This window comes from Aulonocara stuartgranti (genome assembly GCF_965226115.1).
Source record: "Aulonocara stuartgranti genome assembly, chromosome: 18".
In the NCBI taxonomy this organism is placed as follows: domain Eukaryota; kingdom Metazoa; phylum Chordata; class Actinopteri; order Cichliformes; family Cichlidae; genus Aulonocara; species Aulonocara stuartgranti.
In genome coordinates, this window is record NC_138954.1 from 25,458,135 (window position 1) to 25,473,038 (window position 14,904).

Genomic DNA, 14,904 nt, shown 5'->3' on the forward strand with positions numbered 1-14,904 from the left:
ACTGCGGGTAAAAGCCCACACGGTGTCTGGTCTGACGCTCTTTGTCATGTCATCCATACAACATGAAAACACTTGAAGTTAATGGAAGAATCAGTAAATCTCCACCCCGGCAGTCCCTCAGACTTGACTGTTGGCTGAGCTGATAAGTCCCTCTTTATTCCGCCGCCTGCTGCCATAAAAGCGCCAGGGAGCTCATTGTGCGGAGTGATCTGATACGGACTACACCCAGCCGCTGCCTCACTGCCCTGGCTTTCTTTGCTGCCCCAGCCTTCGCGTTGCTCAACGTCGAAGTGTGGGTTAGATTGGAGACTCTAAATTAGTCTGCGGGCTTTCTTTCATTCTGTCTTGCCTCTTATTTGGCGACAACACTAAAAAATAGGTGTAGTTTTTTAAATTAAATATATTTATATCATCAGTTTCTTGAAAATGTCTTGGCAAAGCTACGTGGAAAACCTGATGGCCGATGGCAGCTGTCAGGATAGCGCCATTGTTGGTTATATGGACGCCAAATATGTTTGGGCAGCACATGCCGGTGGTACATTCAACAATATCACGGTAAGAAGTCAAAACGAGCTCGTTTGGGGGTGTGAGAGTGTGGTTTCGTTTGGCAGTAATGTTATCTGTCACGCAGACGTTCACCAGCCAGAGGAGCGCAGAAACCGTTACCTCGCAGGATCTGAGCGACTAACGAGCTAACGGTGCCGAGCTAGCTTATGGGCTAGCTGGCTAGCTCACCAGTGGCCTGTGTCGGCTTTTTCTAGCTAAGGAAACGTTGGGATTAGACCTCATGTGGTTCAGAGAAGGCTTCTCGTATAATGGCTTTCACACACAAATAGATGATTATGGCGTGCTGTCTTGTAATAATCAAAATAAAGGGGTGAGGGAACCCGGGTAAAACAACACTTAGCTAATTTAAGACCAGCGAGTAGACTGTGTCTGATTGAAGGGAGCGTGCATGCTTTTGTGTGCACGCTTGCTTTGATTAGCTAACTTTAAGCTGCTGCTTTACCGGCTCCGGGTGCTTTTAAAAGCTAATGTGTGGTGTTTGGTTCAGCCTGGGGTAAATCCGCAGTGTTATCAGTGCGAGCAAGAAACGAGTGCAATTATAAATGCTCGTCTTTTAATAGGGAATGAGCGTTTTCAGTTCATTCATTGGGATTGCTTGAGCGGTAGACCGGTGCATAGACGCCGCTTTACTTCCGCTAGTCCCTGCAGGCAGAGGATCCCGATCATATTATCGCCTGGTTTGGGGACAGGGCGTGTTAGGATTCAGAGAATGGGTTTCAACGCGGTCCTTTCCCTTGATGCTAGTCTGTAATTCCTAATGCCGCTGTTTTGTCACACGTGACCGGTGCCAGAATGCTACTATTAATAATATACCTTTTGTTTTTCTCTGTGCCTTTCTAAAATATTAGATAATTGAGGCCTCTATCATTTTGTCTGACACCCAGAACAGAATTGGAATATGTCTTTGCAAAAAAAATCACCCAATTCTCACAAAAGAATTATAAAACAGTGTTTACAAGGATGGAAATGAATCCCCAAAAGTCAAGACATGTGCAATTCTTTTAAAATAGCCCTCAATTATTATTGTGCGGAATTCATGTGTGCATAAAAGTCATGCATTAAAGTTGATCTACCTAATAATACTGTGTTATTTGAAATGGGATTATGCTTGCCATGTCACTGGAACCACATCTACTTCTTGGGCATGTGACTAATATCGCCTCAATCCTGTTGCTTTGTGTGTCTCTTTTTTTGTTTGCCCCTCTCTCTCTCCTCAGTCTCAGGAAATAGACGTCCTTATCGGTAAGGACAGGGAGACCTTTTACACCAGCGGTCTCACTCTGGGCTCAAAGAAGTGTTCAGTCCTCAGAGACAGCCTCCAGGATGAGGGCGACTGGACAATGGACATCAGGACAAAGAGCCAAGGAGGAGAACCTACATACAATATCTCTGTGGGAAGAGCCGGCAAAGGTAAAGGCGTATTATGGGTTAGCTTTTTGCAGCTATCAGAATGCATACTTAGGCTAAGACACTACTGTTTCCCATAAACACATGGGTATGAGCAATGTCTTAAATTAGATTTGTCAGGCTCATTCTCTTGCAGCATGACATCACTTCCTTATCTCATTGCTATGGTTGTAATCCACACCTGAGCCAGAATAAGATCTACAGGATGCACAAAGTTATATTTTTCCCAGTATTTCATTAATAGTTTATATTCTTAATTAGTCATTTGTTCTATAAAGGTCAAATGATACAGGATGGCCAAAACTACTGAAATAGTTTAACATTAGTGAAGAAACAAGTTTTGTGTTGGCAGAAAATTGTGTTATTTTGATGATTTAAATCTTTTGTAGGCCTCAAACACATGGTTTTAGTATCTTTGACTCAAGTTACGGTTACTCTAGTGTTTGCATTTATTACAAGATTAGTACAGCTTTATAAGCCACGATATCCCCGCTTCTTTCAATTTGCCTGTGTGCGCGTGTGTGCGCGTGCGCGCGCGCGCATGCGCGCTAATTGCACACATCCAAAACATTTAAATACTTTTAAATCAGTTCTCACTTGAAAATGATTTGTTTAAAAATGACTGTAACCTGGTGCTAAGGTGAGAAACACTGGTTGCAATGAAAACCAGATTCTGTTTTCATTTACTGTTTTGTCCTCAGCTATAAGTTGTATTGTTCTTTTTGGGGTTTTTTTTCTTCTTTCCCTAAGCACGAGCTATTTCCACCTGTTATTCTACTTCTCTGCATGTTGTTCCTCACTTGAAGAGTCAAAGAAATAATGCACACATTTGATTCAACAGCACATGCATGGAGGTGCTACAGTCTTAACTGTATGGAAGGTACAGTGCACCTTGATTAGTGTCTTTCTTTTTTGGTATTATCTTTCTTTAGCAGAAAGAGCCAGGACCCTCAAAAAAGGAGCGATTCTGTCCTAAATCTCTTGGGCGAATCACATCTGGTTTGTTGGTAAACGCAGAGGTCAGCAGAAGCTGAGAAAATGGGTCTAATCAAGTGCACTGGTCTTCCTGCAGTTTGTCAGTGCAAAACACACCAATATTTAAAAGTGCACTGAAGACGAGGGCTGTGCAGGAAACTGCTCACTCATCCGTAACTGTTTTGTCTTTAACAGAACTAGAAATTATGGTTAATGAATTTGGCAGATTTGAATCAATGGTTCAGTGACACAGGACATGTGTAGAGGCTGTATTGTGTCAAGTAGCAACATGAATAATGCTAATAATAAAACTGCACTTCAGTTGAATATCCTTAGATGTCACATTTCTAATAGTGTTTCCCACATACTTGTGCTCCACTTGTGGCGGGAGATAAGTGTGTGTGTAAAAGTGGGAGGAGCTGTCTTAAATAATAAATTATAAGCATTTTCTATGCAACTTGGGTCTGCACTTTGACCCAAGGGTTTTTGCTTTTTTGCTTTTTTTTAAGCAATGTCATCAGCTGTATCTTCAGTGAGTCTCATACTGCAGTTGAACTATGACTCCATAGTTTTTAGACTGTAGCTGGTAGCCCTTATTATTCCCTGCAGCCTCAGTGAGCTCGGTGTAGCGCCACATAAACCAGTTCTCCACCTGCTGCAGGTTCTGGCAGGTGTGAACCTCCAGCTCACAGTGGATCTTCAAAAGCACATCCACTGAGCAGCAGGTGAAAGCTGCAGCAGAGAAAACGTGCGAAGAGAAATGGTCAGTGCTTGCTGGTTATCAGCAACTGACCTTTCAAAATAAGAGTGCAGAAATTTTTCTAGTGTTAACTTGATCAGAGATGACGTCGGACTCAATGAGGAAAATAAAATTGAACAAAAACATTTATCAGGCACATTTAGGTAGCTGTTAATATACCTGAGCGGCCCGCCCAAGTAGAACCTGTGTGTGGGAAAACACTCTTACTGCTTTTCTCTTACCTCTTTTTCTTAACTGTCTCTTTTCTATCTCTTCTCTTTTCCAGTTTTGGTTCTTGTAATGGGCAAAGAAGGGGTCCATGGAGGCGGATTGAATAAGAAGGCTTACTCAATGGCAAAATACTTGAGGGATTCAGGGTTTTAATGATTTCAAGCTCACTTAGCTAAAATTTGAGGGACATAAAGAAGAGAAAAGAAATATTGCTGTTAAGATTTCTCCTGAAAGCAGTCAAATGTCTTGGAAACTTTTAATAGCAATGAAGAGTGGTAAGATGCTGTGTCACCTTTGTTCCCCCCTCCCCCATCCATCCTGTAGGGGGAGGGAGACTCTTCAATTCTGTTCATTTCTCTTTTTTTCCTTGTGTGCTCCAGTATTGGTTATAGTCATGGGAAAGGAGGCGGTCCATGGTGGAAATCTTAACAAGAAAGCACATGCAATGGCTGAGTACCTGAGGAAGTCTGGATATTAAGCAACCTCTCCACCCGTTCGTCACCTTAGCAGCTCACTACCACTCACCGTATTGTGTTGACACTACTTCCAGGATTAGGTGGCATACAGTGTTACTTCCTATCCAGTCTACTTTTATACACAACCTTTTGTTTGCTTAACCCTCCCAACACCACCCTCTTTATTTATTTTTATTTTTTTTTTAATGTTCCCCACTTAAACATTGTACTTCTGATGTTTCTGACACTACAGTAATGGCATGTTCATTGAAATGTTAACCACAAGTGTGCATCAAATATGATCGCAAAGTGTAATAAAAGCGTTCAACAAATTTGGACTCGCCTTCTATAACATTCACTGCAGCAAGTGGCTAGTATTTGAACAGGAAGTACACGTGTGAAGGTGCATAATTACGCATTTTCTTTCCCCTTCTTTTGAGCATTACTAAAAGATGCTGTTTTTTTTTGTTTTTTTTTTAAATCAGCATGTTGGCATTTAAAAGTTGCATGCATACTCTCTGTAACACTTGGATCCCAGCCCGGCTCCCTCCTCTGTCCTAGCGCCGTATTCCAGCCAAAACCATCTTCTCATCTGCTTCCATTAAAGAAATGACAAACTTCCTCTAAAGTCCTGTATGTGTGTACCGATTCGCCGCCCTCGCCGCACAACTTCTTCAACCCTCCATCACATGCTTTTCTTTGCTGTTGTACCTGAATGTGGTCTTAAAAGTTAACGATGTGGTGTTGGGCTGTTGTGTAAGGTCACCCATTACTGAGGTCGTCGTCTCACTTCACTATATTTCGGGAGTCTCTGCAGACATTCCACCTCTGTGCCACCCGAGACGTCTGTCATCTCCTGCTATCTGTAAATTTTGCTGTAAAATCACTACATGCATACACACCCCTCTCCCCCCCAAGTCTCCCTCCCTTTGGACCAATTGTCAATATAAAAGGGTTATCAGAGCTCCTTCAGCTTATTCTGATGGATGATTGTTGGCATCACCTGTTGACTGTAAATCATTAAGACGACTACTTGAGATGACTGTAAAACATGTAACTGCTTCTTTAGACTTCAACACTACTTAAACTTCTCATCACTAATTGATTTGTCGCTAACTTCTTGTTCATTAACCGATGAAACTGAAATGTCATTGTACTACAGTATGAATGCATTTTGACTGTAAACTGAGGCTGCTGGGCTCCAGCGCCTTGGGATTATTTGCCTTGTGCTTTAGTCATCAAAGGTGTATTCACAAATTGTTATAGTACGGTACGTAGAAGTATATTTAAAAGAAAAAAAAAAGATGCTGTGTACACTAAACATATTGAAAATGGTGTTGGTTGGAATAAGAACATTTGTAAGTTGTCTTGTGAATTTTTTTTTTTCTGAGAATAACTGTGTATTCTGTGCCATAAAAAAAAAAAAAAAAATCAATATCTGATGATCTGTTGCTACCACAAGTTGGATTTTTAAACTGCTGCCCCAGCAAGAAGTAACTTTTAATGGCACTTTTCCTAAGGGATATTTTGGCATCAGTAATCTCCAGACTTTGTGGAATATGTACAGAATTAAACGACGGGGGGGGAAAAAAGTTTGGAATATTTTGTCCACTTTTCTTTGAGTGGGAAGTTTCCTTCTGCCACAAAATCTGCTGTTTCAAATGCCATGCATCGATGAGACGTCTTGTTTACAGACAGATCAAATAAACATTATTCCAACCAGAGGGAAAGCCAGTATGTCCAGTCTGTTGCCTCATCACTTCAATCTTTGTTTAATGGAGTAAATCAGGAGTTTTAGTGATTATAGCTGTAACTGGGGCAGTTTGAATTTATTGTGCTAATGATACACTGAATTAGCAACAGTACATACTCTGATTGGGAAAACACTGACCTAGATCTTATGATCAAACAGGAGAACGCTACTGCTACACTTAATGTGTGAATTATCACATTCCACTCTTTAATAGGAGAATGCACTCGAGTCTTGCCAAATCCCAGAAATAAACTTGCTGAAGTGTTTAATGACTAAAATCTGTAGGAATTACAGAGTTTTAATAAATTGCAGGCTGCCATCAAAGGGAAATCGCTTTGATCTGCTCGGGCTGCTTTGGTATTTTCAGTAGCTAAGGACAAACTTTTAAGGTTAAAACAATAAAATAAAGTGTTGATCTAAATGGGATTTGGGTGATAATCTGTCTTACTTTCAGACCAGTTCCTAATCAAACCAAAGGAAAGAAAACATGCTAGACAGGAAGGATAAACTGGCTACACAGCTCTAAATCTCTGAGACAAAATCAGTCATGTCTTTACTCATTTTCTCACTGGCAAAAAAAAAAAGCCTCACGACATCATTGTCTTGTATAAAGACTAGCTGCATGTGTTTTTGCTACACTAAAGAAACACACTAGATTTTAGATATGCACCATATCAGGCACATTTCCTCAGAGTGGGACTCAAATTTGGAAACTCGGGACGAGCGCTAGATTTCAGTAAAATTTGTGGTTCTAAACAGTGTTTGACTGCTTAGTATTGAGTTTAGTACAGCTGCTGCTTGCCCACCAAACCCACACTACCCACACTTTGACCAGAATAAAGGAGACACGGACAGCAACACAATCCATATGTGATTTATTATTGCAGTGGAGTTTTGATTTGAGATTTTATTCAATTTTTCTTTTAAAAAAGTTTCAAAGATGTTTCACACAAAATGAAGCAACAAAAAGTCTGAAAATTGGCCACTAAACAAGCTGTAGAAGAATTATATTACCATAAAATATAATCTGTATAGCATCATTCAGCCGAAGGAAAACTGAGCAGCAAAAAAGTTCTGTTAGAAAAATGGCAGCAGGGTAACTTGTTGTAAATCTTGTTGTCTTGTCAGAGCCACAGACTACCTCCTGCTCTTAACTGCGCCATTGGCACCAGCTGCTGTGGTTAGGTGTTTGATTAGTCAAAATTAAGACCAGGTTTAGCACTACATGCTAAGAGGACTGATCAGTTTTTGTGGTACAGTCCTGGGGCAGTGCTTTTTCCTCTGTTCCAATGGCGTGTAGAGAGAGCAGGGGTGTTAATGGCTCACTGTATTTTGGGCTCTTTTTGTTTTCTGCTTCACTTTGTCAATGCGCAACACTGACGAGGCTTAAAGCCCTGGATGAACTAGGTGGAAACTCAACGCTTAGTCAAAGTGGAGCTAAAGGTCATCAGCATCATGGAAAACTTTCAATTGGGCAAAAGCTGCTGCGAAGTCCTAAACCCAACAGAAACAAGACCACAAACAACACCAGGGATGTTGAAACAGATTACCAGGCAGACGTGGGTACGTAAAGTTAAAATTGAAAGTGAGCCATGGCTTTTAAAAGTAATAAATCCAACATTTGGTCTCTTATGCTTGTAAAGGATTTTGTGTTCATAGTGTTTTAGGGCCTCTAGTAAACGACTGCATACCTTCTAAAACTAATTTCAAACCCTACTTTTGAAAGCCTGGGAGGAAGCTAAACAACCAGATGGACAATATGGTGGTCTCGACCTGGAGGCAATGGAACGACTCCTTAAGATGGAACCAAAGGTTGAATGTACGCTAGACTCCATGACGCTTCAGGTTCATGATGCTGCTTCTACCCCTGGATCTCTGCTTTTCGTGGACAGGGGTAAGTAGTTATGTTAAGGTCTGCGTAGTAGTTCCATGTAATGATTTTTACACCCTCCTCCTGCTGAACGTCTCCCCCAGGAAGCCATTTGTCTCCTTTGCCCCTGTCCAAGTTACCTTCGAGCTGCGGTTACACCATCAGCTCGACACGACGAGATCTGGTCCTAGTCGCACCCTATGATGGTTGCTTCGTCGCTCTCCAGGTGGGTCACTGTGATCTGAAGGCACTGCACATTTTAACCACGTGCTTATGTATAATAGCTTCCTTGCTGCTTTCAGGAGGACACTTATGTTCTCCCACTGCTTTGGTGGGGCATACCAGTGAGGATGTCGTGCCCTTTCATGGGCTCGCTGTCACTGAATCCTCCGATGGTCACCTGCAATACTGCGGACATGCTCGTAAAAACGGAGTGGACCCTGCCCGTCTCCAATATTAAAGTTAAGTGTGAGTTTTTGGTCCTCATCATGTCTCTGTTTTTGTTTTTAAACCAGCACTAAAGACATGACATGTTGGCTAAACTGGCCTACAAATACTTTTTCCAAACCCTGTGTGACTATGACAACCACTTAATTTTCATGTATTTTAGATTCTCTTAAGGTTAACTGATGGTCCAAACTCCAGTGTGTGTGTTTTGTTTTTTGTCTAAACTTTTTAGCTTTCTATGTGGCTTTCTATATTTTCTAAATGATAGCTTAGTTTGCCAAAAGATGACTTTAGGAGTAGGAAACCTAAGGTGAGTTCCTGCCTGCCATTTATTTTGCAGTGAACGGTAAATGGGAGCCACTAACCGTGGCCTCAAACAGATGTGGCTTCAGCACAGTCGAACATCCTGAAGGTGTGGTCATCTCTGCTCATTATGCGCCCTGCCTAGAGAAAAAGGTATGTTGTGCATGTTTGTTTTGATTTTTCTCCCTTTCTTAGGAAGAAAGATAACTTGTATTTCTGTTCAGGATGGGTTGTATACTCTGGAAGTTGCTGGAGATGGAGAAACAACAATTTCCTGTCCGTCACAATTACCAGCTCAGCCTGAATTCACAGAAAACCCAGCAAAGGATCCCGATTGGCAAAATGAAACGCCGAGCAAAGGTGTGTATGCGTCGACTTTTCCTCATGATCCTCATCAAGCGGTTCTTCCTCAGAACTCAGATATGCTGAATCAGTGGCCAGAAGATACGGATCGTCCTTTCCACCCCACTTTCTTTTACTCTGCAAGTCTGGTCAATACACCTGCTGCACCCGCAGTGAATCCTAGACCTGCTTCATCTCCAGTTGTCCAAACTGATGAAGGGAAAAGATGGCAACATTTCCCCCCTTTTTATTCTCAGCCACCTGCCCCTACACTGTCACTAATAACTAAACCACCAGCAGGTCAGTTTGAAGAACATTTGCTTCCCAGCCCAATCAACCCACGGCCTAGTCTCCTTCAGGAACCTCCTGCAAGCCAACCCGAGAGTCGAGACAAAAAAACCCCATATTCATTTTCTTTTTACTCACAGCCTTCAGCATCTGAAGATCATCCACCATATCACAAATTACCTGAAAAACCAGAGGAAGCAGAACCCAAAGCACAGAACCAACTTTCCCACCTCTATCACTTCTACCCCCAACCAAAGCCCAAAGCACAGCCTGCTACAAACCCGTCCACTGTTCCTCAGCCACCACAGCCTGAAGCCCCTCAGCGTCAGGTACACCAGCAAATGTACTTGTGCCCTGAAAATCAGCCTGCCAGAAATCCAAATGCTGCTTTGGCATCAGCAGCTGAAAGTCTTTTGGGACAAGTGTACAAACTTTGTCAAATATCTGAGACACCAGCTGGAACAAATGAGGAAAATCCAGTCCAAAGCACACCACCTCTTCTCAGATATCCACAGGGTCAGATGCATCACCTACTTAACCAGCTCTATTACCCACAGCAGCTCCAGCTGCTACAGCCTGTGACATTACCCTCTGCTACCTATTTGCAGCCACAGGGTGCTGCTAAACCCAGTGACCAAAAACATCCTGAATCTGCAATTCCACTAACTATCAATAGTTATACAGCCCCGCAAGATCCTCAGCTCAGCTCTGCATATATGCAACCTGTGTGCTCCTTGTCTAACTGCTGTACACAAATGACTTTTTATCAGCTTCTCCATATTACTCCAGCTAGAGTTGGCAGTTGTGCAGATGTGCCTCACTTGTTTCCAGATCTTTCATTTCCACCTACAGCTTCATATTTTGAGTTTGGCGTGGGTTCTGCAAGACTTCCTCAACAGCCGACTGAAGCAGCACAATCTGCCTCATCTTACACCTCTGTGCCCCTCTCACTGCACCCCTTTCCAGATCAAAATGTGGAGCAATTATATTTACAGCCACCAGATGGCAACCCTACTACACCACGAGGAAATGATCCAAGTTGGACTGCAAATCATGAACCACTGAACCGCGTGAACCCCGCACCTAATTCACTGCATGCCCACTGGCCGTATCTACACAGCCAATCCTCAGAACCTCTGCCTTCAGGTTATGACCCAGCAGGGCAATATCAGCTGAATAACATTAAGTCCCCAGTGCAGGTAAACGGTCAACTATTGACTGGGAACTTGAACCGTCCAACGTGGCCTAATTTTATGTCTAACAACCCAAATTCACAGCAGCAACACAATAAATCACCTGGAGAGGAACTTGATAATTTTATGGTTCCTTTCGATAGGCTTCAGCACGCTCCTGTATCCACTTATAACAACTCTGTGTTCCCGAACAATTTAAAACCATTCATAAGTGACTCAAACTCCAAACATGAGCAGACTCTAAATTTCTATTCTGGGAATTATGTGCTGCTACAGCGTGAACTACCAGGCAGGGAGCCCAACAGCTTCGTGGATTCCTCTGAGCTTTACAGAGATCCGACTGTTGATTTAAATTTTATGACCCAAAATCTTGCAAAAAAGCAGAATGGTAAACTTAAGACTCCACTGAATTTTAAGCCCCTGCAGGGAAATGAACAACTCTCCAAGTGGCTTGAGGAAGGTATTCCCACTCCCTCGCCTGGTAATGCTAACCATGGTGATGATTATGATAATGAAAATGAGGATAATGATGACATTAACAATTCCGGTCTGCCATTCCTTTCTCCTACTACGGATGGCCCTCCACTTATATTTCCCCTCTACAAGCCACCTTTAGGTGCAGCACAGTTAAAGCTAAAATTCCACGAATCCTTTAAAGACTTCTCGACTCCTTTAGGCTCCAGCAACAGGTTTCCACCCCATAATGCTCAAAAGATGTTTCAAGGATGGGGCTGAGAAGCTGATCACTAAGCTGGTGGTAGTGTGTAGCTGAGGCAGGTGTTGAACTCCTTACCCTTGTTGTTTGGACTCGTACGAATGTCTCTTGAACTCCTTCAGAAGAAGCATTGAAGTTGGAAGCATGAAAGCAGCAATTTCTAGCAATGTGAATAAATGGTGCAACTACCCAAAACGTGTGCTTTGAACTTTTTTTTTTTCTGGAGTGTGTGTTGGGCAGAAGGGCATAGAATTCATATCTGCTGTGACGTAGGTCGTGACGGACGACCTCTGTTTGGCTGCTTTTGCTATCAGTTTACCCAGTGGGGCCATAATATCCGCTTCTTACACTTGGAAGGTACACAGCCTTTTTTGAACCTGTTTGTCCAGCTTGTTTGTGCTTTAGCATGATATGCATTGATCCGTTCTTGTAAATGCAATAAATGGAATTTGCCCATTCATAAACAGGTGCCTGGGGGTGGGTGGATGAGTGCTTGTGTGGTGAACTTGAAAATCAAGTGTTGCACTGCTCTCATTTGTTTTAGCACACAATGTTTGTCAGTAAAATATACTGTGTAATGAAATCTTTAAAAAGCGTGTGTGTGTGTGTGTTCTTCTTCCATGACTGTATGAGAAGTGTCAGCGGGTTCACAGCAGGATTGAATGCACTGTAAACTTCTGCACTTGTTCTGAAAGACTTTGCAGGGATGACTGAATGCATCATGGTACATATAAGTGTGCTCACTAGGCCTGTAAATGTACTGACATAGTCGATTGTTTTGATTTATAAACACATTTACTGAAGATTTAATGATCAGCATTACATTCAGTTTTACACAGATGATTGTCTGATTTGACAGTTTAAAGCAAATTATTCCTACTGCCACTACTGGACATGGCTCACATATCAAAGGTGCTCTGCTACAAATGAAAGCAAGTATAGAGTCTGTGGGACTTGAACACTTAGAAGAATCTGACTCTTCCTGGGCAGACTGGCACGAGAGAAACTGGTCCTGTTTGAACAGCAGGAGCATCAACCATGATGGCAGCAGATACATCTCTCTTCCTGAAGAAAAGAGGAGGCTCCTTACTCGTCAAAGATTCTCCTGCTGAATCATAATCTGCAGCTGGAGCAGCAGCAGCAGGGACGACAGGTACAACTTCAGCTGACTCTGCAGATAACAGGACGTTTTGATGGGGGTTGTGGAGAGCCGTCAGTTTGTGGTGGCTGTGGCCGTGTTTGTGTGACAGGCCGTGTGTGTGCACATGAACCACTGGTGGTAGGACGGGGTCTGCAGCTGCAGTGCTGTTGGCATCTACAATGGGAATCTAAAAAAATGACATCAGTGAGAGAAAAACAGTTCTTAATGTTTTCTGTGTGAACGTTAGATGGTGAATGTTGTTTTGTCTTCATGAATCAGAACATATTAGAAGTCAGATGCAGTATTTTACCAGAGTGGAGAACATCTTGCAGTCCACACTGTGCTGGGCGATTGTACCTTTGGCTGTACAAATCCCACGAGCCTGGAGAGAGAGGCACAGCTCTCAGTTTTGTTCATTTTCAACATCTGGTGACCTGATTGAACATTTCTCCATCTCAGATCAGATCAACAGGCCTGAAAACAAACTGAGTGCTTTTACTACTGTGTACTCACAGCCATGGCATCGTTGAGAGGCACGCAGGGATCCTCGGTGCAGTTTCCCTCAACAACCACATATTCTGTTATGAAGATGGGCCCACCAGACACAACCTGAGAGTATTAAACAGCACTGATGAACTGACAGCTGCAGGTTAAAGCATGCAGCTGTGTTACATCTGGTAAAAAGTATCCTGACTGTCTGACCTGTGATGACAACCTTCCAACCTCGAGAAGAACGTGTGTCGTGTTCACAGTCATGTTGTTGAAGGTTGTCAGAGAGGCATGAACAAAGTCCAGCGCATCGGTGTTATTGAGGGGAAGGAGGCTGGGGCAGCCCAAACACAAATCCTCTGTGGATACTACAAGTCGAGCAGGAAAGTCACATACAGGTTATTGACACATGCAGTATGTATGGACACTGCTGTGGTTTGTTCTTTGTAATCATTTGGATGAGAGCAGCATCTGTGATCTTTACCCTCTGATTTGCACTTGAATGCAATGACCTTCAGAACACCGCCAACCTTCTTCAGCACCACATCACAGTCTCCTTCTACCGCCTGGAAGAGAACGAAGAATCAAAGTAGGTTGATCAGAACTAATATCGACTGAATTACAGGAGTCGAAGCCTGAGAGCTTCTGCGTCTCACCGTCTGTACTTTGGGCCTGACTGTGCAGTTGGCAAGAGGCAGCGGGTCCAACACGTGACAGTCTGTCTCCAGCAGGTCAACTTCCATGTCGTATTCATCTCCGTCTGGCTAAAAAAGCAAAAATATATACAAATCACTGCACAATTGTTACATTACTTTTAAAAAATGTAGTGCATAAGATGGTAATTGACTAAATTCTGCTGTATATACTCATAAAAGCAAAGTGGACCTCCCGTCTCCAAAATTAAAGCTAAATTTAATTTCCCTCGTCTCCCCATTAAAAAAAAAAAGTCCTGTTTCATGTTTAAGACCAGCACTAAGTACATAAACATTACCTGGATTCTGCTGCAACTCCTTTTTCAAACTCTGCATGACTTTTACAAAGACTAAGTTATGTTAGGCTCTTATGCTGTGCATGTCACCTTACATCTTACTCCCATTAAAGGACTCGTGTCCCTCTTTTTTTTATGTCACAACATGTGCAATAAAAGTCTTAAGGCCAGCCTCAGCGGTGTCGCAGGAAGACATCTGCAGGACAGAAGCAAAACCTTCTGTTCATTTTCTGTTACAGGAGTCATGAGGGAAGTTTTTCTCATGATCGGACACGTTTGTTTCAGTTTTGTGTCACTTGTCTGTGTACTCTGTCCCAGTTCATCATTTAAAGCTAATTAATTTACTCATTTAATTCATGTAGACTTGTACAATGGCCTGAGCCACAATTTGTTACAAACCTTTAAATGTTGCAGTGATTAAAATGAGTCGTCCTCTGTTAACAGCAGTGCTCAGTATAAACAATAAAGAAAAGTGAATATATTCAGTCTAACGAGCTGTTATATCATTAGCTGTGGAAATTGAGGAGCAGTGCATGTGTTTTCAGTATGAAAGCTTCCTTTGGCATCTAAATGATTTTTGATTTGGAAAAGGGTGACTCTAAGAATCCAGTAAATTCTATTAAGTGGAAAGTTACTGTTTAATAGGTTGAAGTTTACAGTGAGCGGTAGCTGGGAGCCATGAACTCTGGCCTCAAACAGATGTGTTTTCAGCACAGTCGGACATCCTGAAGGTGTGGTCATCTCTGCTCATTATTCAACCTGTCTATAGGAAACGATACGGTGTGCATATCTGTTTGATTCTCTGCCTTTAAGAGGAAAAAACATGTATATTTCTGTTCAGGATGGGTTGTACACTCTGGAAATAGAGGGCAAACAGTAACACTGAGCAAAAGTGAGTATAAACCCACTATTTCACTTGATCCTCATCAAGCTTCAAACCTTTCAAGGTGGCTGCCCCACAACTTCCAGGTTTTCCATATAAATTAAAGGAAACTAAATGA

General features: G+C 42.4%; 3 protein-coding genes across 4 annotated transcripts; 2 read left to right on the forward strand and 1 right to left on the reverse strand.

Moving 5' to 3' along the window:
- Positions 1–161: 161 nt before the first annotated feature.
- LOC309693250 (profilin-2-like) lies at positions 162–6,098 on the forward strand. 2 transcript variants are annotated; one of them, XM_082512312.1, is made up of 3 exons: positions 162–555; positions 1,785–1,977; positions 3,975–4,293. In XM_082512312.1, the coding sequence occupies exons 1-3, from the start codon at positions 427–429 to the stop codon at positions 4,070–4,072; spliced, it is 420 nt and encodes a 139-aa protein (XP_082368438.1). In that variant the 5' UTR covers positions 162–426; the 3' UTR covers positions 4,073–4,293. The 2 variants fall into 2 exon arrangements, with proteins under 2 accessions (XP_082368438.1, XP_082368437.1); XM_082512311.1 differs by lacking the exon at positions 3,975–4,293 and adding an exon at positions 4,300–6,098 and having other exon boundaries at positions 168–555.
- Positions 6,099–6,900: 802 nt separating this feature from the next.
- LOC309693249 (uncharacterized protein) lies at positions 6,901–11,878 on the forward strand. Its single transcript, XM_082512310.1, has 6 exons — positions 6,901–7,690; positions 7,854–8,021; positions 8,102–8,223; positions 8,300–8,465; positions 8,785–8,900; positions 8,972–11,878. Exons 1-6 carry the CDS (start codon positions 7,417–7,419, stop codon positions 11,303–11,305), a joined length of 3,180 nt encoding a protein of 1,059 aa, XP_082368436.1. The 5' UTR covers positions 6,901–7,416; the 3' UTR covers positions 11,306–11,878.
- Positions 11,879–12,247: 369 nt separating this feature from the next.
- LOC309694759 (alpha-2-HS-glycoprotein-like) lies at positions 12,248–14,644 on the reverse strand (the record flags this gene model as incomplete). Its single annotated transcript, XM_082514967.1, has 7 exons — positions 12,248–12,613; positions 12,737–12,808; positions 12,940–13,035; positions 13,129–13,283; positions 13,400–13,481; positions 13,572–13,679; positions 14,561–14,644. The coding sequence occupies 7 exons, from the start codon at positions 14,642–14,644 to the stop codon at positions 12,248–12,250; spliced, it is 963 nt and encodes a 320-aa protein (XP_082371093.1).
- Positions 14,645–14,904: the final 260 nt, after the last annotated feature.

What these genes read in the sequence shown, in the direction of transcription:
- LOC309693250 (XM_082512312.1), top strand. Translation starts at nt 427, where the DNA reads ATGTCTTGGCAAAGCTACGTGGAAAACCTGATGGCCGATGGCAGCTGT. An exon ending in GTACATTCAACAATATCACG is followed by an intron (nt 556 to 1,784) that starts GTAAGAAGTCAA and finishes CTCTCTCCTCAG; the next exon opens with TCTCAGGAAATAGACGTCCT. An exon ending in TGTGGGAAGAGCCGGCAAAG is followed by an intron (nt 1,978 to 3,974) that starts GTAAAGGCGTAT and finishes TCTCTTTTCCAG; the next exon opens with TTTTGGTTCTTGTAATGGGC.
- LOC309693249 (XM_082512310.1), top strand. Translation starts at nt 7,417, where the DNA reads ATGGCGTGTAGAGAGAGCAGGGGTGTTAATGGCTCACTGTATTTTGGG. An exon ending in CTCCAATATTAAAGTTAAGT is followed by an intron (nt 8,466 to 8,784) that starts GTGAGTTTTTGG and finishes TTTATTTTGCAG; the next exon opens with TGAACGGTAAATGGGAGCCA. An exon ending in CGCCCTGCCTAGAGAAAAAG is followed by an intron (nt 8,901 to 8,971) that starts GTATGTTGTGCA and finishes ATTTCTGTTCAG; the next exon opens with GATGGGTTGTATACTCTGGA.